The 27588-nt window shown below is 41.0% G+C and overlaps 1 protein-coding gene across 1 annotated transcript in view; it reads left to right on the top strand.

Annotated features, from left to right (window-relative positions):
- The window catches only part of FTSJ3 (FtsJ RNA 2'-O-methyltransferase 3), a 1310428-nt gene that overhangs the window by 619462 nt on the left and 663378 nt on the right, over positions 1 to 27588 (top strand). Inside the window, exon 3 of the mRNA XM_044076638.1 lies at positions 23447 to 23493. Coding sequence (XP_043932573.1) covers positions 23447 to 23493 — 47 coding nt within the window. The remainder of the gene's footprint in view (positions 1 to 23446; positions 23494 to 27588) is intronic.

Raw genomic sequence — 27588 nt, 5'->3', positions numbered from 1 at the left:
TGGTTGCTAAAAGGCATGGACGGCTCCTGATTCAGTGGACCCCACTCCCAGGAGACCCTCCAAATTCATCACAGCTCCATCAGACAAGCAATTTTTATCAAAAGGAGTTTCTGTGGATGCTATGGTGGTAGCTGCCGCCACAAAGAAGGAACTGGCTGATCCTTCAGTGCCTGTCCATCCACCTAACAAGGAATCTAGGTCCATGGATAGGTAGGAAGCGGATGTTCTCCTCAGCGACTTTTACCATGCGTCGCTGAATTACCTGTGCCATTTCACTCGTCTTCAAAGGGACTTGGTCAAGGAAGCGAGTGAGATGTTGAAGGACCCTACAGCTGCGGGGTTCCAAGAAAAATGAACACGCAGCTGGCTATCCTTAATTCCATTTCCAACTCCTCCATGCCTCCTCTTATGCGGCCGATGGAGCGAGCAGAGCCGCAGGAACAGGGGTAGCCTTACGTAGGCACGCCTGGATGCGGCTATGCAACTTTATGGAACCTTTCAAGACGTCTTTCACGAACTCCCTTTTGATGGATCATCTCTTTTTGGTCCTCAAGTGAAAGAAACCCTGACTAGGTGCGAGACTGATGGCAAGACCCTTTCTGCCGCCGGAGTCCATTTTTCGACTCCTTCTAGGCCTTACCCCAAAGGCCAGAAGGGTGGAAAGATGTGGTTCCGTAAACAATCTCAAGGGACTTCGCCTGACGACAGAGTCGCTTTCCTACCAGAGGCAGAGGTGGGAATAACAATGGTAGACGCCGCCCTAAGGGCAGGGGGTCCGCAGAACCAGGGCAATCGGGAAGCCTTTCCTGACAAGCCCTTTCAGCATCCCTGAGGTGTTGCCCGACTGCCCATCTTCGAGGCAGTCGGGGAAGATTGTCACTGTACCCAGAAGCCTGGCTATCCTTGACACAAGACAAATGGGTACAGTCCATCATTTCGAAGGTTATTCTATCCCCTTTCTTCGCTTTTCCAAATCAGTCAAAAATCCCTTCCAGATGTTCCACCGCTCAAAGGGATATAGCAGCTTTGGAAATTTCAAAACTGCTTGCAAAAGAGCTATTCAGCCAGTGTCAGCAGACCAACAAGGATCCGGAATCTACTCAAGGTTCTTTTTAGTTCCAAAGAAAACAGGGGACTGGAGACCAATTTTGGATCTCAGTATCTTGAACAGATCGGTCAAGAAAACAAGATTTCGGATGGTCACGCTGCAATCCATTCTTCCCCTATTGGGAAAAGGAAACTGGATGTGCTCTATAGACCTTCAGGACGCGTACTATCACATAAAAATGAACAGACGCTCCAGAAGATTCCTCCGCTTCAGGCTGGGAACCAGTCATTTTCAATTCAGGGCCCTGCCCTTTGGTCTCACCACTGCCCCGGTGTTTACCAAATGCATGGCAGTGGTAGCTTCTCACCTGAGACGACAAGGATTCCAGGTGTTTCCATATTTGGACGACTGGCTCCTCACGGCTCCCACCAAGCATCTCCATCTGATGGCCAGAGATTACACTTTTCGCCTGTCAAAAACTGGGTATCTCAATAAATTGCGAAAAGTCTGTTTTGTCGCCTTGTCGTACTATTACCTACATAGGCAAATTTAGATACTGTAAACATGTCTGCAACACTAACGAACCAAAGGATATCAGACATTCAAAAATTGGTGTCACTTCTTCTCAACAACAACAGAGCCAAAGCCAGGTTAGTTCTAAAGGTGTTGGGAATCATGGCAGCGCCATACCTCTCCTCCCATTGGCCAGATACCACATGCGGATCCTTCAGTGGATGCTCTTTTCTCAATGGTCATACCAGGAACTTCCAATGTCTCACACCATTATGATCACGCAAGCGTGCAAAAAGCATCTCATGTGGTGGATGTCTTCCCCCCAGCTCCTGTTGGGGAGACCATTTGTTCCACCTCCTCCGGTTGCTACTCTGACAACGGATGCCTCCCTGATCGGGTGGGGGGGCATTATCAGGGCAGGACAGTCCAGGGCACATGGCAACCAAACGAATGCCACTTGCACATAAATGTTCTGGAGATGAGAGCAGTGCTTTTAGCGTTGCAAGCCCTTCAAGACTCTCTTCCCTTGGGAACGATTGTAATCCAGACAGACAATATGTCTGTAGTGTGGTACATCAACAAACAAGGCGGAACCAGATCAATACCCCCTGTGTCGAGAAGCACTCAGACTGTGGCAATGGGCGATTTCTTCTCAGCGTTTTCTGATAGCAACGCACATCCCCGGGAAGTCCAATCACATTGCGGACAAGTTGAGCAGAGCTATTCTCATGCCTCACGAGTGGTCTCTGAAAGACTCTGTAGTGAGAGAGATATTTCTCAAGTGGGGTCAGCCTTGCTGCGATCTTTTTGCTACTCCCCAAAACAGCAAGTGCAGAGAATACTTCACTCTATTCCCTTTACCAGGCCAACCCAGCAGGGACGCTAGTCCAAGTTTGGCCCCGGGACTTCTGTATGCATTTCCTCCTTTCCCACTGATCTCTCAAGTAATACAGAAAGCTATCGCTCAGAAGGCCTCATTGATCCTCATTGCTCCTTACTGGCCTCGACAAGTGTGGTTCCCCTTTCTACATCGATTTCTTTTGAGCGACCGTGGAATCTGGACCTAGTTCCAGATCTTTTGATCCATCAGTCGGGTCAGTTTCATCGCTCCCTCCCTCTCTGAACCTCACTGCTTGGTTCCTCCACTTCCAACCGTAGCCAGGCTTCCTCAATTATCTCACTCTGTTAGAGATATTTTGATAGCTTCCCATAAATCTTCCACTCGAAAGATTTATTTGAGTAAGTGGAAACGCTTCTCATATTGGGCACAAGGAAAGGACATAGATCCTTTCACCGCTTCTATCCAACTAGTCCTTGATTTTCTTGCTGAACTCTTCCATGCAGGTTCATCTCCATCTACTCTTAAGGTTCAATTGGCAGCTATTTCTAATTTCCATGTGGGTATTTCTGAATCTGCCCTAATGTCCCACAAACTCTGCAAAGCCTTTTGAAAGGAGTTTTTCTTCTCAGACCTCCTGTAAGAAATCCTCCTTCTCCTTGGGACCTAAATTTAGTTCTTGCTTCTTTGATTCTTCCCCTTTCGAACCTGCAGCTTCATGTTCCTTAAAGTTATTATCATGGAAAACTCTCTTTCTGGTGGCTATCACATCAGCTAGAAGAATTTCAGAACTTCAAGCACTCAGTTGTCGTTCTCCTTACCTTGTGTTCCATAAGGACAGAGTTTCCTTCTGAACTAACCCGTCCTTTTGCCTAAGGTGGTTTCAACATCAAATCTAAACCAATGCATTGACCTCCCTGTCTTTTTCCGGAGTATTCAAATAGGTCTGAACAAAATTACACTACCTGGATGTTCATCGTCAATTAAGGTACTACTTGGACAGGACGAAACTATTCAGAAAATCTGATCAGCTGTTTGTCTCCTATGCGGAAAGCAGAAAGGGACTTCCAGTTTCAAAGGTATCTTTATCCAGATGGCTAACATCTCTGATTACCCTTGTTTATGAGATTAGACACCAAAACTGCCTAATAAACCTAAAGCCCATTCCACCAGAGCTTTGGCTACTTCTCTAGCCTTCCAAGACAGACTGCCTATTGACACCATTTGTGCAGCGGCTACTTGGGCTACTCCTCACACTTTTATTTCCCATTATAAGTTGGATTTAGCTTCTAGGCATAGAGCTAATTTTGGTTCCACTGTTCTCAGGAGTCTGTTCCGTTAGGCCACCCGGGACAAGGTGCTAGGGACGCTGTCCCATCCAGCAAGAATGAAGGCGAGATAGACAACTTAACATATAGAAGTTATGTTCTTACCATAACGCTCCATGTTAGTTGTCTTCTTCTCGCCTTCTTCTTCGCCCCACCCTCCTTCCCCTGGCCTGGACAGACCTAGAGGAGTTGTGATCGTGACCTCTCTTTCTACCACCTCTTTCTTAGTCATATGCTATTATGCATATTTTCTTGTTTCAGGATATAGGTCACCCCTTTTCTTCCTGCTGTTAGAGGTGGATTCTGTTTCACAGTTATACTGTTTTTGATATAAGCTGGGTTAGCTTACAAACGAGATCTGAGGTAACTCTCGCCTAGCATTGTGGGATATAAGGGGAGCCTCGAGCCGGTGGAACCAACTCTCGAGCTTTTAGAGTGGCCGAGTCGGAGCCGAGGTCGGCTCCGAACCCATCCAGCAAGAAGAAGGCGAGAAGAAGACAACTAACATGGAACGTTATGGTAAGAACATAACTTCTATTTTTCTAGTACTTGCTTTTTTGATTACCAATAGCACTAAACTTAGTAAGACCTTCCTATATCAGGGCAATTTGGATCTTGTATCCCAGCTCAAAAAATTATTTCCTTAGTTCCAGCCATTTGCTCCACCAATACTTCTGACAGAGTACTCTGTAGAAAATTTTTAAAATATGCCAACTCGTTACATTCCCAAAAACATGTTCCCATTTACTTCTGTTTGTCCCATCACACCCACAGCATTTGTTATACCAAAGAGAAAATTCTCTAAAGTCTGCTTGAGGTATTGAAAAGAAACTATGGAAAAACTTCCATGCAAATACTCTAAACCTTGTAAACTTTGCTGCATATGTGGGAGACATAAAGATGTCCTCCCATTGATCTTTTGGCTATTGACTTTTCCAGACTCTTTTTTTTTTTTTTTTCCCCAGTCTTTTATAACCCACATTAATTCATTCTTATAGTAATTGTGCAGTATTTTGTAAGCTGTACTAATTTCCCTTTTTTAACAGCAACGTCTGTTCTAGACTTGACTAAATACCATAGCTGCTGTTTCGCCTAAAACTCCCCTTTCTATTGCTCTTTCCCAATACTCTTGTTATCAGTCCCTGTTATGGAAGGCAGTCTCTAACCACCAGTCAAAACTTGTGCTTGACCTCCTCCCACTCTAACTCCCTCCCTAGTTATTTGCTCATAGTACCTTAGCTCCTTTTCTCATTTTCTCCAGTAAATTCCAGCTCCCTCTTGCTTATTTTCTGTACCCTTATTTGCAGTCTTTCTTATTGGTAAAATCTCCTTTCTTCATTCGCCTCTTGGCTTAATTCTTAGAATGCTTTCTGCCACTTTATAATGATTAATACTCTGTACGGTTGTTATTCTCCTTAAGGACCCGCATCCGAAATCCTATTTTCTCCTTACCCCCCCCCCCCATTTCATTATTATCTCTTTCCACTTTGATTTATAACCTTTTGCTTATGTTATGTATATGAGCCTTACAGGGCCAGCCTTGGCAACGGTCAGGCCCAGTTTGGAAAATTATGATGGACCTACCAGTTGAACACACAGCATATCACTCCTCCCCAACTCCATAGTACCCTCTGGCTGCATGGATTTAAGGGCATTTCATATTGGGTATCCAGAAAGCATGCTATTACGGTATGTTGAAACAAAATAATATCTTTATCTTATATGTTAAAAAAACACAACACTAAACAGACTCTGAGGTAAACTCAAATGAAACATGAAATCTGGTAAATCTGTTGAATCATCTCAGTCCCAAACTCTCGTCTCCATGCCCATTGTGCTGGAATGCCAGGAAGTCTGGACAGTTGATTGAATGGGGATGGGCTTGATGATTGCAGAGAGAGATGGGGAGCCAAAAGGAACATGGAATTTTTCTAAACTCCGTTATACATTCTTTTATCATGGCGCTTCTATCTTCCTTAATGGGTTTACAGTCCCTTCCCACAACTCTTCTGAACTATTAAAGTCCTTTGCCTGGTTAATTCTCATAACTTGTTGCAATCATAAAATTATTAAAGTTCTCCACAATGATTATCTATCATCATTTCTGGTCCCTCCTTAGTAGCAGCATTGCTCATACACATCCCTTAATTATAACACACATTTTCATAAAGTGTTACAAGCATCTCTAACTATTGCTGAAAGTTTTGTTTTCTGTACTTATTTGTCAAACCACAAAAGTGATCTAATGTTTTCAGATCAATTCCAATTATAGCTGTCATACAAGTGTAGCAAAATGGGTAGTAGTAACACTATACTTGCAACTAATGCAATGCATGACAGGAAATGTAGTCCGCTGCACTGAAAATGCCTTGTAATTTGCTGTATTGACTCTTGGACAAGTCTTGTGGCCACATAAGACACAATGATCCTGACCAAGTACAGGGCCCTCTGTGGAAGCAGGTCCCTACTGGGTCAAATGGGTCCATTTGGCCCCAGAGCTTTAACTGCATAGCTGTAAAGTTTCCCTTCAAATCAGATAATCCTAAACTACCTTGTTTTTATGCTCTTTTCCTCACAAATAAATTCTTTCAACTCTTTATTACTTATGACTCGCAAGCTCTCCCCTGGTTAATAAAAATGTGCCTGACCTTGTATGCAAAATTGAAGAGACTAGAAACATTTTCGCTCTTTGTATCTTACTATACATAGCCATAATCTAGGTTCTCAGTTTTTATATTCTTTTGTTTAGCAATTTCCCACATATCTCTAGCTGCTATAATAGAATCCTTTTTAATCTGTCCATCTAAATGCTATAGCCTTTTTATATCCTGGAAAAAAAAACTTTAAACCCTCTCAGAAAGAGCCACAACACTGAAATGTCCTTTTCTGGATTTATCAAGCACAAAGTAATGTGATCTGCAAATAAAGGTAAGTTGTCTTGATTACTATACCAGTTGTATCCTTGAATTTGAGTCCCTTATTTTCTTTGCCAGTGGCTCTAAATGTAAAGCAAATAACAAAGGGAAAAGAGGACACTTCTGCTCGGCTCCTCCTTTCAAACATAGCTTGTTGGAGAGGAAATTTTCCACTTTAATTCTTGCCTCCGACACTTATATTCTCATACATAACCTTATTTTTTATTTGGGAGATCAAATGCTACCATTGCCCAATTCATAAAATCTCAGCGAAGACTACTGAATGCCTTCTGTGCATCAAGACCCCACCAACATCAGAAGTGGTGTCTTACACCCTGCTTCCCTTTGGATCATGGCTCTATTAATATTGTCAAATGTTTGCTCCCCTCCACAAAACCACATTGATACATGTTTATCAGTTTTGGCAACACATATGATATTCTTTCAGCTAGTATAGCTGTAAACATATCATAATCGTGGTTTAAAATTGAAATGGAGCTATATGAAGCTGGGTTTGAAGGGTCTTTACCCTCTTCGAGTAATACAGCAACCTCAGCTTTCTTCCAAGATGCAGGTGGCCCCCCTTTCTTTATCACTTTCATCCTTCCCAGCTTCCTCTGGAATATGGTCCATTCCTGGCGATTTCCCTGCTGATCGATTTATACATTTAAATTTTTCTCATCCTTTCCTGTTTTAGCTGTTAATTGTTGAGCTTCATCTGCTCTTAAACTTGAAATGAAATCTTCTACAAATATTTCCATTTGTGCCTTTTCTTGATTCCCACACTAGTCTGCTTTGTACACATTTTCATAAAATGTTCAAAGCATCTCTAATATTGCCATAGGATCTCTGACTATTTTCTTGCTATAAGCTCCCTACGTTTGGCAACAAACCTTTCTTCTTTCTTGCCTGATTTGTTTTACTAAAAGTTTTTGTGCTATGAAGTTATCAAAAGTAGTTGCTTATATGAAATGAGCTGTTGAGAACAACAAATTAACATGGCCCTTGTTTGTTTACCTTTTTTTTATGTTCCTTTTTTTTTTCTCTACCATGAAAGCCAGCTGGCTGTCTTAATGCTCATTGTCTCTTGTATTCCTGCCAGTTCATTGCTTCACAGGACATGTCTGTGAATATTAGGGTTGAGTTCCTTCTTTCAGTGGTTGGGGATACATATTTCTGTTTTATCTATATTCTTACAGGTTCATAGATTGGTACTAGGCTAACTGCCCTTGTGGGTCATTTTAAAACCAAGCTAAATTACCTCATGTGAGAATCAAACCCTGCACTTTGTGTCTTTAAGGTAAACACCTTAACCATTATGCTAACCTCCCACTTTTCTTAGCATAGTAAGACTTGAAAATTTAGTGCCCGCAAGTGTATGTTTTTTTTACGTTCAGGCTGGTATGAATGAATTCTCTTCCTGTAGGCTGCCACTGGCAGCTTCCCTCAGACTTCTCAAAGTGGTCATTAGTAATGGAATCTGAATCCCTTTGCTTGAAAAATCATGTAATCCAGTGGTGACTTATGCCACTTTGTGTCTTCCATCAGTCAGGGTTGTAGATGATTTGTGCCCAACTCCTTGATGACTTGTTTTAATTGTAGTGATCCTTCTAAGAAGTTAACACACGAGGGGAGTGCAGTTCTTCCTGTGTATTGTTAACCTGTGTATTGTTAAACTAGCATGCTGTAAAAGAAGGTAGTTTTGAGGTTGATTTTGCTGTTAACAAGAAAGGAAGGCAAATGGGATGGTGTCTCACACTGAAAATAATTTATTGCAACTTCCTTTTAGAAATTATGTAACTTTTTGGAGTAGGTAGTCTAGACACAAGGGGTGTCTGTTTTTCTCATACTACTCAGGAGTGATTTAATCAAAATTTCTTAACTTAGATTAGATGTCTCGAGATTTTAGATAATGTATTAGAAAATGTAAATCAGTGTTTCTCAAGTGGTAAGGCTGACCTTCCTTTGGAGGCATTGGTGTGTTTTAGGGGAATTCAAAGCAGGTTTGAAAATTGTGACTGTACATTTAATTTTATGGGGTGATCAGGCTAAATTCAGGAGGTAGCAGTCAGTGAATACACATTTGCTTGCAGATCAGTGGTAAAAGCATAAACTACTGTGCCATGTCATGATTTTGTCATGTATAAGTGGTGTGTGTGTGTGTGTGTGTGTGTGTGTGTGTGTGTGTGTGCGAGCGTACCCGTGCATGAATGTACGTATGCGTGTGCTAGTCTGTGTTTATGGAGAGTTACTTGTGTATAGGGCAACATTTTTTGGATGGGGAGGCCCAAAGTACTTTTTTGATGTACAGAATTCCCTGTGGTTTGAAGGGGTCTCACTGTAATGATGCCTGGAGCTGTGCTATGAACAGATATGTCTAATTAAAAAAATTAAATTGAGGTAAATCTGTACTGTCCACCTAATCCAAATTATTTATCCTTGGAATCTTGATGATCCATAAATCTAAGGAGTTCAGTCTGACCAACATTTTGGAAGTCAAGCTTATTCAAAGCTTTGATTCAATAAATTAAGCAAGTCTGAAACTTGGAGAAGTATTATATTTCATGTGTGAGATGGTATAAATGGCAGTTCTTGCTTTTTCAAAGTAAGTAAAGATTTTAAAGATGAACCTTTTTCCCAAACTTTTTTTTTGATGTATAAATGACTATTTACATGTGATCTCAGGCCAATTCTTTTAAGACATCCATAGAGATTAAATCTGTCTGGCTTGCCACTTTTGATGAGCAGTACATCTGACCTTCGGGTTGGTTCAGATTATGGTCTAAGTTTTTGAAAATTAAATGTTTAAATCCTTTTTTCCTTTCTTACTGTCTAGTGTATGAGAAGATTTGAGTTTCTGTCACAGATAAAATCTGTGATGACTTAATTTCAAGAAGAGATATAAATTTTGTGATTGACTTTCATTTGTTCTGTCACTCTGTACCGCTGCATATATTTTACTAAATAAGTGTGGTATGGCTAAAAGGTTTGAGAGTTCTTCATTTATTACATCCGGATCCTCAGTTGTACTGGTTTGCACTAAACTCCAGTTACCAGTTGGCTACATTTGTCTTCTCCCAATGCAGTACTGACATGGTTTTTACCTGTTGGCTGCCCCATTGATTTGTTTGTCCTCCCTTGGCAACCTGGCACAGTTGTTTTTTTATGAGAAAAAGGCTGGTGTGTACCAACAGCGAGTTCATTATTTATGCAGAGGAACGATGATTTTATTTATGCCATGTCATTCCCACTGCTCATGCCCTGAACATGCACAAGAACTTGGCCTGTGATTAGCTTTGTGATTGCCAATACGACATAATCAAAGGCCAGCACCCCCTCTCCCAAAACAGCATCTGCAGTCCTACAAGGACTGAAAATGTTCATGACACTGTATTCCCTTCACTTTACCCTTGAGAGAGAGAGAGAAATAGGCTCCACCTTTCATTCCTCTCTCACCCATTTGACATTTGCAGTTCCTGGGCTACTGTCCAAATCTTGGTTGCATTGGAATCAGTCGGGGCTCTATCCCTGTATGCAACAGAACTAGATATAATCAAAGCTACTTTAGAAGTTGTAGTTTTGTTCGATCATTTAAGAAACGATGTACAAAATTTGGAGTTGCTATTTAGAAGGAACAGAAACCTACAAGAGTATTTGTTTGTGTCTTTCTGCTTTTCCCAGTTAGGGGTCGCCACAGCGGAACTCCGGTCCGCTAATGATTGGTAGTGGATTTTTACGTACTGGGTTACCAGTCCTGACGCACAACCTTTCATGTATGCCTCCACACAGAAGACTCTCTCTAGCTGAGAATCGAACGGGACAACGTCTTGCTATGAGGCAACAACGCTACCGCAGCGCCACCACCGCAGTCCTAATTGATGTTAAAATAGTCTAATAAAATATTTTCACCTTTCTGTATTGATTAACTGTGCTCAGTAGTGTGATTTATCTTTACATTGGTATGAAATCTGGAAACAGACAAGCCGTTTTATTCTTTTTTTGTCAGGGTTATTTTATACTTTGAAGTTTACTATAAAACCACTTTTGTTCCTTCACCATTTTTGACTTTTATTTTGCTTCTGTAAGTGGAATGTCAGATGTATGAATGTATGGCTGAAAGCGCTTAACTTCTGTCATTAGACATTAAAAAAAAGTTTTTTTTTTATTTAACTTCTGCTTTGACTTGCATTATTTGCCTGGACCTAGTGATGTCTTCTCCCATCTTGTTGGTGTTTGGAATGTTAGATAAAGATATATTTCTTAAATATTAGGCTTGCAAATGCACTGTTCTTTATAGAATGTTTATTTGCATAGTTACAATGTTGAGATGTTATCAACATTGTTATTGTGGATGCAAGCTTTATTCCTTATTTTTGACTTTGTTGAGAGAACAGAATCTTAGTTTCAGTTCTGTTAACATTACTGAAATACTGTGTTGTAAAAGTTTTTAAATATTACCAAGAAGTAAGTAAAAGGGTTAAACTTGACACAAAATTCTTTTTTTTTTTTTTTTTTTACTGGAAGACAGTATGGAAAATTGCTTTAGCGTACATTTTGTCTTTGAGGCATATTGGTCAAAGTAAATCTTATTTTGTTGGTGCTATGTTTTACTTGTGGAAATGTCAGAATAGTTTGGTTTTGTTTTCTTTGATATTCAGTAAAAGTATTTATTTTTTCCCCAAGTGTGCAGCCAAGAAGATCGTGGGGCATTAGGTTAAAAATAGATAAAAGAGAAGCTCATGAGAATTTAAATGCAGTAAAATAGAAAGAAATGATTGTGACAGTTAACTCATTGCAGCTGAGTAACTCCTCCAGGTACCTCAGCAGTTACAACCTATTGAAGCCTCTATGCGTTGGATATTTCATATTTGCATCAATAATTCCAAAACCATGATGCATACAAAGTATTAAACGGTTTGATCTTAAAGGTTACACAATGGCAAATACAGCTGTACTGATGTATGTCTAGTTGCAGGTAAGGAGATATTAATTATCATTTATATTGTTATAAATTTCTTATTTTTCTAAACATCTCAACAACCAAGTAGGGGTCCAAATGGAAAGATGATAAAAATCAGCAAAGAAGAGAGGTACTGCTGAAATTGAATTCATCCTGAAGTCTTGGTGAATACCTTTATGAAGACTGACCCCGTTTTTCACAAAATCTCACCAAGACTACACTGATACTGAGACTGTATTTTATATACTATATATCATGCACAGAAGCAGGTTAAAAAATAAACAAGGTAGCTGGATGCACAAGTCCCAGGATAAAAATGTGCTCAATCCTGGCAGGTGCACTGGTGCCAGGACTGAAAATAATGATAGTGTAGAATCCTCAAGACATGGAAATATTCCTACAATGGGGCAAGGCCAGGGGGGAGGATGCCCCCCCCATTGTAGAAGGAAGTAGCAGTCTGCAAAAAAATCACAAAAACTGATTGGCCAAAAAAAGAGCCATACGGATGATTCCGTGGATTATTGAGGATAAGAAAGAAATTCTGCATTGTTACTATTGTGCAATAAGCAGAGAATTTCCAGACAAAAGATAAACGGATTAAGAGAGAAATTAGAGGAAAGAAAAAAAATACTTCCACAAGAAAAACTTGTCAGAAGCTTCAAATAAAAATTTGTGTTCATTAATACAACAGATCTGTGAAAAACACTATGTACACAAAGAAACCTTGTGTCGTTTGGAAAAAGAAGCGACTGAGAAAGTACAAAAACTTAAAGAACAAAATTTAGAGATGTTTGAAGGGTATAAAAAAGAAATATGGACATGGGAAAGAGAGAGAGAGATTTGATATGGTGCAATGTTTATGCAAAGGAGAAAGCCATTTTAATCAACACAAAAAAGGCAGCTCCAAAGATATTTGAAGAGAAATGCAGGCAAAGACATTTTGGATATGGAAAATTTTGCAAAAAATAAGAAAACAAAGAGGATTAGTAATGGAGAAGTTAAAGAAATGGAAACTGAGGTTATGGATTACCTGCAAAGTGAAGGATTTGGTGTACAAAATTTAACTCCGATAACACAACAGGATAGAGCAATGGACACCCAAATCTAAGGAGAACCCTGTGCGGCAGGAAGCATCTAATCATGACATATGAAGATACTTTGGATCCTCCCATAGGAAACCAATACAAAAGTTCAGTTGGAGCTATACAACTAGAGAAAGAACAGGAAAATGTCAATGCCAGGGAGAGAGAGGCCATTGAGTTCCCTTATGAAAGAGTAGTGGGTGATACAGGGTGACACTGAAGAGAACATGGCACAAGAAGAAGCTCAGGAACTTTCTATATAATGTCTGCAGGAAATGGCGAACAAAGAAGGTGTCTTCAACTTAGAAGAAAATGATCTGAGAGGAGAGTTAGGTTCATAGGTTGGTACTAGGCTATCGGCCCTAGGGCCTATGCAAGCCTAGCCATAACAATTCCCTGGATATTTCTTCCCACAATATTTACTTCTCTGGGCCCCTGTCTAGCAGGGTGACTGACATGATCCCCGGGGTGAATTTCCTATCCTTGATTTAATAGAGATGGATAGACATGTTAAGATCAGTAAAAGAGACTGCAGAAGAAAAATAAAACCCAAAAAGTTAGAAGTTTGATAAAACAAATGAACACTGTAATTAGGACTGTCCATAGAGATCCATGCGATATAACAAAAGTAAATGGGATACATTACTGTGCAGCCACATTAATAAGTCCTACCACAAGAACATAGGGTAGTAAGGGAAAGGATGAGGAGAAATCGAATACCATCATGGAAGTATTGAATAGAGAAAGCTATAAAGCAATTAAGACAAGAAGCATCACTGTTAGAGTATAACAGAGGGAACAGATCAACAGAAACACTCCAAGATAGACCATGATAAAAGCAATCCGCAGTATTATAACTGATCAGGATTTATCATTCACTATAGCAAATAATAAACTAAAACTGTCAGCACTGCCAGAAAAACTTAGAAGATATAAAGGAAAATTGCAAAATAAGCAATTTATTGATGACCCAAAAAAGTTTTCTAGAGAATTGGGAAACAATGTAAAAGGAATTGAAAGACCACCAAAAAAAGAAGAAATATATGCATTTTAGAGAAATATTTATGAAGATCCTGTGGAACATAATAAAGATGCTAAATGGATAGAAAAATTAAAAGAAAAAATAAGAAGTTCAAATGTACAGGATATGAAATGGGATGAAGTAACTGCCAGAGAGATTGAAACAAAGTTAAGAAAATCTTCTAACTGGAAAACCCCAGGCCCAGATGTAGTACCTAACTTCTGGCTAAAAGATTTAGCTATGAGTAAGAACCATTTATATGCGCATCCCAAACAGACACCAGCCTGGCTAACAACAGGAAAAACAATGCACCTACTTAAAAGTGAACCTGCAAGCTACCCTAAAAATTATAGACCAATAACTTATGTTCTGTAGTCCTATCTCGCCTTCATTCTTACATATAGGTTCGGAGACGATCCTCGGCTCCAACTTGACCGATTACAAAGCTCAAAGTCTCTCAGTTGGCTCGTGGCAAGGTAGGTATCCCATAGTGTACTAGTAAGAATCCCCAGATCTCGTTTGCTGCGTGTGCGAGTTCGGAAGTGCTCTCTTTCTTGGCCATAGATAAGTTGGATTTTTCTTCATTGTTCTTGTTCATAGTGATCGTTTTTCATAATATAGTAGCTTAATTTATTTAGTAAATAGTAGTGTTTTTTGAAAATTTGCAAAATTGTTATTGAAAACTTGTTGGCCATCGCTTCCGCAGGCCGTTGTTCTCCTCTGAGTGGTATCCCTTTCTTTGTGTGCTAGTTTTTTGCTACTTTTTTGCTATATTTACATATCTTAGCGTAGGTCCGTGTTTGGGTTAGGACTTTTCTAATATTGTATTTTTGACTATAATAGTAGTATATAATTAACAGCTGTGTGTAGTGTCTCTACTAATTCTTATTAGCCAGTTAATTAGTGTGTTGAATTATTGCAATTCTTGTAGCTTCTTCTCTGTTTACGGCTAGGTCCATTTAAGTTAGAGGACCTAGTCCTCTATTAACCTTCTCTGGTGGTATTTCCTCAGCAGGGCTAGGCCCGTTTAAGTTAGAGGACCTAGTCCTCTGTTTTTGCTTGTCTTGGTGTGCTGTTCTTGAGCAGGGCTAGGCCCGTTTAACGGAACTTGTCCTCTCTTCCTGCTTTTCCCTCTTGTGTCTGTGTTTGTGAAACATGTCTAAGGAGTCTAAGGATCATAAACCTTCGGGTTTTAAGAAATGTCTCAAATGCTCTCAAAAAATGTCAATTACTGACGGACATAGTAATTGTGTTTACTGTCTAGGTGCCATACATCTTCAAGAGACATGTTCCTTCTGTCACTCCTTCAGTTCTCGGGTTCTCCAGGAAAGGAAGAAAAAATTGATCCTGAAAGTTCTCCTTAAGCCTTCCTTTGGGGAGGATTTAGCCAACTCTTTGTCATCACATTCCAGGCCTGCCTCTTCTAAAAAAGAGAAGGTCAAGTCGGCCAAGAAACATTCTCCCACACTGACTATTTTATCTGGACCTCCACAAAAAAATCTCAAAATTGGACAAACCTCCTACCTCTTCGGCTCCACTGTCCTTGGAGCCGGTTGAGGTTATCAATATTGGTGGTCTAATGTCGGCCCCAAGTTTTTCAGAGCAGTCTACTGAATATTTACTTCGGAGCCGGTCTAGAGAATTATTACTGGTCTCCCCAACTCTCAGATCTCCGATTTTGCAGAGATCTAGGTCAACTACCTTATCTTCCAGATCCTCCAAGAGTCATTCTGAAGAGCATGTAGAAAGAATAGTGCTTAGACTCTTGAAGTCGTCGGCGCTACCTAATTTGTTTCCGGCTCCGACCCAATTAGTTCTGGAGCCGTCTAAGGCCATACTCCATTTCTGTTTCTCCTCCGAGCCATGTTGGTCCTTCGGAGCCAGAGCTGTCGGTGCCCCTTGTTGTGGAACCTTCGGTTCCAGCACCTCTCATGGCTGTCTGGGAGCCAAGTTCCACTCCAACACCTTCGGCGCTGTCCTTGATGTCTAGGAGCTGAAGCTCACCAGTCGGCCCCGACAGGGAGTCTTGGACCCGGACTTCTTCAGTTCCGAGCCTACCTCTCAGTGCGTCGGCTAGTTTGAGCTCGGATCCTACTTCTATCTTTGAGCCGATCGCTACTTCCACTTCTTTGGAACCGAGGTGTCCTCGGAGCCAGAGATATCTGCCTTTGAGATGATGAGGAGCATGCTGTCTAGATCTTCAGCTCCACACAAGGGTACCGATGCTCTTCTCCCTCAAGCTCCGACCTCTGTCTCAGCACCATCTCTCTCTCTCTCTCTCATCAGCAGAGACCCACAGCCTCAGGAGCCCCCATTGGATGGCCCCCAGTCTCCTGAGACCTCCCCAAAATACCGTTCTGAGGAGCCTCCTTGGAAGAGAACTTGCAAGAGGAAGCATATAGACTCCCCTGATGAGTCCATCACCTCTGACACTGACCTCGAGGAGTCAGAAGTGTCCCCTTGGTCATCCTCTGATGATATCTCCTTCGTACATATCCTAGAGATCCTGAAACAGAGAGGCAGCTGGCCCACTGTCATTCCTTCTGATGAGTCAGTGTATCTGAAGGCTTTTGGGTCTCGGCCTTCAGCCTCTTGGGTGTCTCTACCTTTTGATGAGCTCTTGGATCTAGTCAAGTCAAAAGGTGTGGGAAACTCCTGATGCCGTGGAACCAGTCCCCAGAAGGCTCAACAAATTTCTTTCTGCCCCCAAAGAAAGAGTTTTGACTAAAGGTGTGCCTGTAGATGCCATGGTGGTGGCAGCAGCCACAAAGAAGGAACTAGCGGAGACTTCATCTGTCAATCCACCGAACAAGGAGTCTCGAATGATGGAGAGATACGGGAAGCGTATCTTCTCTTCAGTGGTGTTTACACTCAGATCGCTGAATTACCTCACCCATTTTACTAGGCTTCAAAGAGATCTCCTAAAGGAGATGGGAGATACTCTCCAAGGTACATTAGCTGAAGAAGTCCCTGAGAAGGTTACTGCTCAGTTGTCCACCTTAAACTGCATTGTTAACTCCTCCATGAGGCTATCTTATGCAGCAGATGGAATGAGCAGGGCAGTGGGTTCAGGAGTTTCCCTTAGAAAGACACTCCTGGATGCGTTTTATGTAACTTTGTGGAGCCCTTCAAATCTACTTTTACCAATGCCCCCTTTGACGGTTCCTCTCTGTTTGGACTAAAGGTAAAAGATACACTCACCAGGTGTCAGCAGGAAGGGAAAACTCTCTCTGCCATGGGAGTACGTTTTTCCATCCCTTTTAGACCATACCCTAAGGGTCAGAGAGGCAGGAAAATGAGGTTCAAGAAGTCTCAGAGATTTTTCTCAGACGCACACGGTGATTCTTTCTTCAGAGGCAGAGGAGGAGGACGTAATGGTAGACATCGCCTTAGAGGGAGGGGGGGTCCACAAAACCAGGATGGTCGCGATTCTTTTCGTGGACGTCCCTATCAGCGCTCCTGAAGTGGGGCCCGACTGTGCTTCTCTGGAGCCAGTCGGAAGTCACTTATCTTTGCATCCAGAAGCCTGGCACGACATCAACCAAGACAAGTGAGTACAAAGAATAATTTCCAGAGGTTACTCCATACCCTTCTCTTTTCAACCTCATACCACCAAAGAAATCCCAGATGGTTCCACCCAATCACAGGGATCAAGCAACTATAGAAGTCCAAAAGCTGCTTCAAAAGAGAGTCATCCAAACAGTCTCTGCAGACCAGATAGAATTCGGAACTTACTCCAGATTCTTTTTAGTGCCAAAACAAACAGGGGACTTGGGGGCCCATTTTGGATCTCAGCAAATTAAATGAATCAGTGAAGAAGTCCAAATTCCGAATGGTAACACTGCAGTCTATACTCCCTCTGTTAGGGAAAGGCAATTGGATGTGCTCCATAGACCTCCAAGATGCGCACTACCACATAAAAATGGACAGACCTTCGAGGAGTCGTTTATGCTTCTGGCTGGGAGCCAGTCATTACCAATTTCGTGCTTTGCCCTTTGGTCTCAACACGGCCTCCAGAGTGTTCACCAAATGCATGGCGGTAGTGACGGCTCACTTGAGACGTCTTGAATTCCAAGTGTTTCCTTACCGGGACAACCGACTCCTGACTGCCACCACCAGGCACCTACTTCTACAAGCCAGGGATTCAGCCATCCAACTATGCACTCAGCTAGGGATTACTATAAATTGGGAAAAGTCTGCCTTGTCACCCTCTCAATATGTGACTTTTATAGGTGCAGAAATAGATACAGTTGCCATGATGGCTTATCTTCCTGTAGACAGAATACAAAATCTGTGACAACAGATATACAGTCTACTTCCCCAACACAGAGTCAAAGCAAAGATGGTGCTCAAACGTCTAGGAACCATGGCCTCTACTATAACTGTAGTTCCACTAGCTAGACTACATATGAGAATCCTTCAGTGGCTACTTTTTTCCTGGTGGTCTCTTCAACAACTGCCTCTGTCTCATCCTATTTTGATAACGGAATCTTGCAAAAAGGACCTATGTTGGTGGAGTCAGTCCAATCAACTAACGATACGGACACATTTCATTCCTCACCAACCTGTTGCTACTGTGACCACGGATGCCTCCCAGATAGGGTGGGGGGGACATTATCTAGGCAGGACAGTCCAAGGCACATGGCAAGAACACGAGGCTCACTTGCATATCAATGTCCTAGAGATGAGAGCAGTGCTGCTAGCGTTGCAAGCACTTCACAACTTTCTTCCTCTAGGGATGATAGCAATCCAATCAGACAATATGTCAGTGGTATGGTATATAAACAAACAAGGAGGAACCAAATCCTATCCCCTATGTTGAGAGGCTCTTCATGTTTGACAGTGGGCAATATCTTCCCAACGCTTTCTAGTTGCAACACATATCCCGGGGACAACCAATGTGATAGCCGACAAGCTCAGCAGGACAGTCTTGATGCCTCATGAGTGGTCTCTGAATCAGAAAGTGGTCTCTGAATCAGAAAGTCGCGGAACAGATTTTCCACAAATGGGACAGCCTTGCTGCGATCTGTTTGCCAGCCCAATCAATGCTAAATGCAGCAGCTACTTCTCCCTTATCCCCCCTCTAGGGGAGACACAGAGAGATGCACTTGTTCAAAATTGGCTCTCAGGACTTATTTATGCATTCCCTCCCATTCCGCTAATATCGAAAGTGATCCAGAAAGCAATGACTTTGAGAAGCAGAATGATTCTTATCACTCCTTACTGGCCTCGTCCGATTTGGTTCCCCTTTCTCGGGCCTCACCTTCTGGATGATCCATGGACTCTGGACCTAGTACCAAACCTTCTGGCACACATCGGGCACCTTACACCCCTGTCTCCACACCCTCAACTTCACAGTGTGGCTGCTCCACTTCCACCCCTAGTCAGGCTTCATGATTTTTCCCCTGCAGGTACACACGTCCTCACGTCTTCTCACAAGCCTTCTACGAGAAAATTACATGCTAGCAAATGGAAAAGATTTCTATCTGGGCACGAGAATAAAACATAGACCCTTACACAGCCTCCATTCCCTGGGTGTTAGAATTCCTTACCAAACTTTTCCATCAGGGATCAGCTGCTGCTACAATCAAAGTTCAATTAACAGCGATCTCCCAGTTTTCATTTGGGACAGCATGAACCTTAATCTCATGGCTCACAGATTGTGTAAATCATTTTTAAAAGGCAGTACCTTGCTGAGACCTCCCTTTCAGGAACCTGCATCTCCCTGGGATCTAAATTTTGTTCTGTCCAAACTTGTTTACCCACCTTTTGAACCCGCACATACTTGTGAATTAAAGTTCCTTTCACGGAAGACCATTTTTCTAGTAGTCATTACATCTGCCAGAAAAGTGTCAGAGTTACAAGCACTGTCATTCAAACCTCCTTACTTGATCTTTCATAGAGACCGTTTCCCTTTGTACAAATCCGTTCTTTGTCCCCAAAGTTTGTTCTCAGTCTAATATAAATCAAACTATTGAACTGCCAGTCTTTTTTGCTAATCATTCAAACAGAGTGGAGTATAAGTTTCATCAGCTTGATGTTCACAGACCGTTAAGGTTCTGTCTACATAGAAGCAAGGAGCTTAGGAGATCAGACCAATTGTTTGTATCCTTTTCTGAGACGAAAGGTATGCCAGTCTGTAAGATGATAACATTATCAAATTGTATGTTGTTTATTTACTCTTCCAATGGCAAAGAACTCCCGTTTGAAATTAAGGCTCATTCTACCAGATCTGTATCCACATCTGCTGCCTTTCAAGCTAGGGTCCCAATTGTTAGTATTTGGGCAGTAGCAACTTGGGCTACCCCTCATACCTTTTATTACTGATTACAAATTGGATTTGGCCTCAAGGGATAGAACCTCCTTTGGTTCCATGGTTCTTAGGAGTATATTCCCGTGAGCCACCTGAGAAAGGTGCTGGGGACGCTGTCCCATATGTAAGAGTGAAGGTGAGATAGGACTACAGAACATAAAGAAGTTAAGTACTCACCATAACGTTCCATGTTTGTAGTCCATCTCTCCCTTCATTTTTACAAACCCTCCCACCTACCCCCGTCCATATATTCTTGGAGGATCTGGAGACAAGATAGTATTTATTTTCTGTAGGGTGGAGACCTTTCATCTTTGTTGTTCCTTGTGGAAATACCTTCTATCACTTTTTTAGACAGCAGCAAACAAGATCTGGGGATTCTTACTAGTGCACTATGGGATACCTACCTTGCCACAAGCCAACTGAGAGACTTCGAGCTTTGTAATCGTCCGAATCGGAGCCGAGGATTGGCTCCGAACCCATATGTAAGAATGAAGGGTGAGATGGACTACAAACATGGAACGTTATGGTGAGTAAATAACTTCTTTTTCTGACAACATATAAACTATACACTGGAATTGATTCTGACAGAGTTTATAGTCATTTAGAAGAATATGGCAGTAGAACAAAAGGGTAATAAAGGAAAGTCCTATGGAACAAAGGCTCATTTGTTGTTAGTCATAATGGAGAACTGTAAGCAGGGAAGAATCTAAGTATGACATGGATAGACTACAAAAAAGCATTTGGCAGTATCCCACATTCATGGATAAAACTGTGCTTAAAAATGTATAAGATACACCCTACACTGTTAAACTACATCACGGCGAACACGAAACAGTAGCAAACCACTTTGCAGTTAAGCCATGATAAAGGACCAATTATTCCAGAGATAAAAATCCAAAAGGGGATATTCCAGCGTGGCGCTCTGTCACCGTTGCTTTTTTGCCTTGCCCTTAACCCATTAAGCTGTCTGCTTAACAGATTAGATCATGGCTGTAATTTGGCTCTCAGAAAGCAACAAAATGTAAAAGAAAATTATCTTCTCTTTGTCGATGATTTAAAACTGTATAGCTCATCAGATGAGAACTGAAAGCACAGCTACAAGCAGTCAACTTTTTCAGATGATATAAGAATGTCATTTGGTCTTGATAAATATGCAAAAGCAACCTTTAAAGCAGAAAAGCTGCAGCACCAAAAAAACATCAGTTTGGGACAAGAATGTGATATAAAAGAACTTGAGCAAGAGGGAGTGCATACATATTTGGGAATTGATGAAGGATCAGCAATAAAACATGAACAAATGTGAATAAAACTCAGTAAGGAATATTTTAGAAGACTTAAATTAATCCTGAAAACAGAGTTGACATCTAGGAACAAAATTCAAGCTATAAACCAATTTGCTCTTCCTGTCCAAACTTACAATTTCGGAATGATTGACTGACCCCTAAAGGTGTTTTATAGATTAGACAGGAAAACAATAAGGATGCTTCACACTCGTCAAATGATTTGTAAAAGTTATTGCATACCAAGATTATATATTCCCCATTATGCAGGAGTTATGGGCCTCCTTGAAATTGATTGTATGTATAGATCTGCAATCGTGGAACTGCATACATATCTGCCGACCTCACAAAACCCAAAAAATAGTGAAAGATTTGAAACATGAGAATGCATCTAAGATGACTTCCCTTCTTAGTCTAGCAGAAGCATATCAGTGTCAAGCAGGAATGTAAATCAAACCAGAAGTAGATAAAAGTCAGGCAGCAACTGAATATACCAAAAAACAAAAAGAATGTAACATGAAGGATCAGACAAAAAGGCAAGAAATGTGGAAAATGCATAAATATAGTTGCAAGTATAGAAAACTCTTGGAAGAATGTCATGTTGGTCAGGATTGAACACAGGAATGGTTAAGGAGAGGCAAATTCAAACCAAAAGATGAAAGATTAATATTGATGGCCCAAGATAGTGGACGTACGTACACGTTTGTTTACAAAGTCCATTGAACATGTGGGAAAAACAGACAAGTGTAGGTTTTGTAAAACAGAACTGGAAATAGTTGCATACCTTGTTGCTGGCTGTGACATACTTATGGCAGAAAAACCGTGTACTGAAAGGAAAAACAATGTGGCAAGAATGTTGCACTGGGGGTTGTGCAAACATTATTAATATTGAAGTAGCTGAAAAACACTGAAACATGAGCCACATAGCATTATAGAAAATGATGAGGTATGTATCACATGGGATCACCCATTACTAACAGTTCAAAAGATAGATGCAAGAAAACCAGATAGAAGTAGCATTCATTGTTGAAATCGATCCATTCATTGACTACAGTGTCTTACGTACAGAGAGGCACAAAGTCATAAAATGTCAGGACTTGCAGGCAAAAACGAGCAATGTAGAAGAAAGATACCCAGGCAGTTCCAATAGTAGTAGGAGCAACTGGTCCTATAAAAAAAGAATCTACAATTGTATTTATTATGTTACTGACTCATATAACTCCGTACAAATTGCAGAAGGAGTCACAACTGGGCACAATGCAGATGCTGCAAAGAGCACTTCTGACTGAAATCAAAGATTGAAACAGTACTGATTTCATCAACTTTTATCATACTTTGACTTAGGGATGGGGTCCATTCCTGTCATGGTATTAGAAACCCAAAAGATTTGGAGAAATTAAAAAGGTAGAGACAGAACTGCTTAGCCTCATATGAAAGCTGTTAGCTGAATGAACAAAATGTTGTAAATAGTATATGTGCACTTTGAGTGATTGTGGACACATTGTAGGCTATTTACATTACAAACTTAATAGTTATTGTGTTTGCTATGACTTATAAAATCCAATTTAAGACCTAGAACCTAAAGCATACTACCACTATAAAAATAGTTTGTGCTGAAGAATTTACCATTTAAACTTCATTCCAGGGGTATGAACATTTGTTTGAAATGTTATGACATAATTTAATTTTGTAAAAAAAAAAAAAAAAAAAAAAAAAACTTGGGGCCCATCCATTGGAAGTTACAGTGCAGACTTTTCCAGCTAAATTGGAGGGAATGAGTTAAAGTACAAAATTCAGATTGGTTGCATTAAAGTTGTGATGTACATGAAATTCACTTTGTCAATCAACAAATGTCGTTTAGGGAGGAGAGCACATGGAGGCTTGCCTCCCTATGGAAATGTGAGTTTTTGGCTTGCATGTCCCAGGATTATATCTCAGAGCATTTGCAGTCTCCTGTTGATTTTCTGGAATCAGTAAGTTTTTGTCGATATGATGTAAACTGATCTGGTCATTAGATCAACTTACGTATAACCTTGCATACATAAGAATAAATATATTGGAAGCTTTCAGCTAATGATAATAAACAATTGTATGGTACTTTGTTTATTGTACTGATAGTGATTTTTTTTTTGTGCTAATCTTTTGCAGGCTTCAGGTGGCTTCCAAATTTATGCCTGTATCCAGCCTAATCATTGGTAAGTAATTTGGGAATTTCGAGTGAAAGTGTGTTGTTTGCTGGTTTCTAATTGTCATTTTAGAATAATTGACTGTACATTGCAGTGGAAAAATCGCGTTTGCACTTTTCTGTTCAGTAAAGCAATGACATCAGCATTCCCAACTAGTTCATTCAGATGTGAGGTTAGCAGAGCTTTGTGGAGCTACAAGGAAGGCTGTACCACAGTTCCATTTTACATTTGTGTATCTCTTATGTGATATTGCATCGTGTCACCATATTTGTTTAATTATGCTGAAGCCATATTCCAAAAGGCTATTCTAGAGGAGGATAATGCTGGAATACATATAGGTGGAGGACTGATGGACAATCTGAGGTTTGGCAATGACACAACACTGCTGACTGAAACAAAGGAAGATATGGAACATCTGCTGAGGAAAGTCAGAGAAGAAAGTTGAAGGCTGGGACTAGAACTGATCATGGAGAAGGTCAAGATTATGTCAACTGATGTTTCACCTTCCAAGCCCATGCTTACACGTACCAAGAGTACCAGAACTTGTCAAGAGATTTGGGATGCATGGCTAAGCTTAAAAAGGCTCTTGTGGTCATTAGCCTAGTAAACACCTATGAACCTGTGAACAAGACTGAAATGGGTGCCAGACAGGGATTTTAAAAATAAGTTCATATAAAAAAGAGCCTTTCAGGAAGTTCCACTAGACAATTAAAGGACCACTATGGGCAAATGATGAAGAAAACATATATTTTTTATCTTGCCATGATTTACTACACCTCCCAAAGCTGCCTTCAGCAAAATAAGTACTCATTCCTAATTTTATTTTGTTTTTACTCTTGTCTGCCCTCATGGGGGCAGACATGGTGATTCCTTTGGAAAGCTAAATCTGTCCTATAATGCAGACTGTGAGGACAAATAGCCCTACTATTTGTTGTCAGACTAGACTTCCATTTACTTAACAATGGAACTCCTGAAAAAAACTGCCAAGTTTGAGAGTCTGCAGCTCATGTGTCATTGACTTGTATGCACTGAGTTTTACAAATGTTGTTCCTACCGATGTACTACACATTCACTGAAAGAAACTTGCAAAAGTGTCAACAAATTACTGAGATAAAAAAGACTTTTCACAAGGAGCAGTTTTGCAAGTTTCAGTTCCTGGCCAGGTTACTCCTCCCATCTCCCATCCTTCAGTAAGCTACAGTCTCACATTTCCAGCTTTCTAGATTCAACTATTTAGTCAGCTTTGCATGACAATAGAAATAAAAAAAATAGCCTGGTGTGCCACTAAAACTGTTCCCTTGTATGTCTCTTCACTTCTGAATAGCAATTCCCAAGAATAAAAAAAAAAGCAAACTCATCAGTCCAGAGTTTAGGCTAGTCTATCCATTTTTTTAAAATGTGCACAGTAAAATATTCAACTTGTAATGCATTTTGGCTGCTGACATGGTTATCTTTACATATTTATTCTCTTATAGTATAACCTGAACTTATGGTATTTAATGATAACTTTTACAACAATTCCCAGTTTCTTAACAATGACCTCACAAGCCTCTGATGTGACCTAGTACTTTCTTACTATTGCTTTATGTAGTTTGTCTTAGTTGTATACTTGTAGTGTGTTTCTCATCCTCTCAGCAACAGACTCCTGGAGAAGCATATACTTTTATTGAAAGAGTACCAGCAGCTGTAGCAGTGATACCACACTCCAAAACAATGCACTCAAACATAGTACTGACAAAGACAAGGGAATGTATATGTCTGAATCAAGCAGTGATGAAATTGCTAGGGACTTCACTGAGCAAAATTTTACTCTCTCTTTCTCCATTTCATAATGCATAACATTCGCACCACACTTACAAAGGCAAACCTCCACCTTCCACAAACACAGCAACCCACACAACTGCTACGGTTTCTCCCTTCAGTTATTGCAAGCCAAGAATAACATTTTTTAATAAGGATACCTACCAGACAAGTCTGCATAGCACACTTGGTCTACCTGCATCATCCCAGCTCAGCCCCCCCCAGCAACTGCAACATTGCCAGATAAAACCACTGCTATGGTCTGGTTTCTTGCTACAGTTATTGCAAGCCAAGAATAAAGTACAGTTGTGTACTCTTACCATAAATGTAGACGTTCAAGTATGTTCACTGTTACAGTCATTACTGTAGGGTTCTTCCTGCTGGCAGCAGCCCTCGATCGGCCAGAGTCCCAAAGTCGGGTCCGACGTCGGCTGAAGTCGCTCCTGCCCTGAAGTCAGTGCGCCAGGGGTATAAAGACCTCAGCCGATGCCATTTTCCCCAGTTTTTCTTGCCCCAGATGTCAGGTGCCCAAAAATAAAGGCCAAAAGCTTAATCAAAAAGAATAAGCAAACATAAACCAGAACATTCCCAAATATCACCAGCAAAAATACCTCGGAGAAAAAAGAAATGTCAAGGAGACACAGACAGCACTCAAAGAACAACAAAAGAGGGGACAGGAGGGAGGGTAACCCAGACTGTAACAGTGAACATACTCGAACATCTACATTTATGGTAAGAGTACACAACTGTACTATGCTCTTTGTGGTTCACTGTTAGTCATTACTGTAGGGTTGAATCCCAAAGCTAAGAAAAGGTGGATGGAGAAGGAACAGAAGGGGCGGCCACAAAACCCTGTTGGACTGCAGAGGCAAAACCTGCCCTAGATTTAGAATAGAGAGGGAGATTGTAGTGCTTAGAAAAAGTATGCACAGAACTCCAAGTTGCAGCTTCTAAGATCTCCTTGGTAGGAACTCCACTGAGAAAAGCTGCCGAAGTGGCAGTAGCTCTGGTAGAATGTGTTCTGACATTAACAGGAACAGGCTTACCATGATGAGAGTAACAGAACTTGATGCAGTGGGCAATCCACTTAGAAATGGTCTACTTAGTGATTGCTCTCCCCTGTGAGGTAGAAGCATAAGCCACAAACAATTGGTCCGATTTCCTGAAAATCTTGGTCCTGTCCAGGTACAAACGAAGCTGCCTGTGTATATCTAAAGAATGCAAAATACTTTCCTCTTCACTTTGAGGATTAGGATAAAAGGTAGGCAAATGAATAGTCTGATTCAAGGCTACTTTCGAAACCACCTTAGACATAAAGGTGGGATTAGTCCTGAGGGACACCCTGTCCTGATGAAAAATAATAAAGGGTTCTACAGCCATGAGAGTTTGCAATTTCGAAACTCTTCTGGCAGAGGTAATGGCTAAAAGAAAAGCAGTTTTCCATGATAAAAACTTTAAATCTGTGGAAGCTGCAGTTTCGAAAGGAGATAGTTAACTTTTCCAAAACAAAGTTGAGATCCCAAGTGGGAACTGGTGCTCTTAAAGGAGGCCTTATATTCTTCGCCCCTCTCATATATTGCTTAAGTAAAGGATGAGAAAAGATTGGGGGATCCGTATTGTAATGTGCAGAAATAGCAGAAGCATGAATTTTGGTAGGTGAAAAATATAGGCCCTTATGTAACATCTCTGTTCTGTATTGTAAAATCAGAGGAGTGTTTGGAACTGCAGAATCAAAACCCTGGGCCTGAGTCCAGGAGCAAAATCTTTTCCATTTACCTGCATAAGATTTCCTGGTGCTGGGCCGTCTAGCTTCAAGAATTACATCCAGTACCTGTTTGGTAAGGGTAGAACTGTTTAAAGACCCTGGATCCGCCAGGCTGCTAGATTCAGAGTTTTAACATGGCTGTGCAGGATCTGGCCATCTTGTTGAGACAGTGGATGTGGAAGTTGTGGCAAAATCCAGGGTAGACCCTGAGCCAGGTTCATCAGGGTGGAATACCAGAATTGCCGAGGCCAGTTGGGAACCAGTAAAATCATTCGCGGTCTGTCCTGTTTGATTTTCAACTACTCCACACCAAAGCCGACAATGTAATTAAAGGCACACTGATACTGGAAACACTGCGCATACAGCTCAGCTCGAACAGTGGAACAAAACAGTATGATTCCAGAACAGATGTCACCAGCAGTTTAATTTCAAGCAAATATCACCAACAGGTTTGATTTTCAGAAGTACCCGAGGAAGAAGAGGCAAAGGAGGAAAAGCATATACTGAGAGGTGCTTCCAACTGAATGAAAGAGCATCCA

Source organism: Protopterus annectens, chromosome 1.part1, assembly GCF_019279795.1.
Source record: "Protopterus annectens isolate FY-2018-M chromosome 1.part1, PAN1.0, whole genome shotgun sequence".
In the NCBI taxonomy this organism is placed as follows: domain Eukaryota; kingdom Metazoa; phylum Chordata; order Ceratodontiformes; family Protopteridae; genus Protopterus; species Protopterus annectens.
This window is presented reverse-complemented; position numbering and strand designations above follow the sequence as displayed.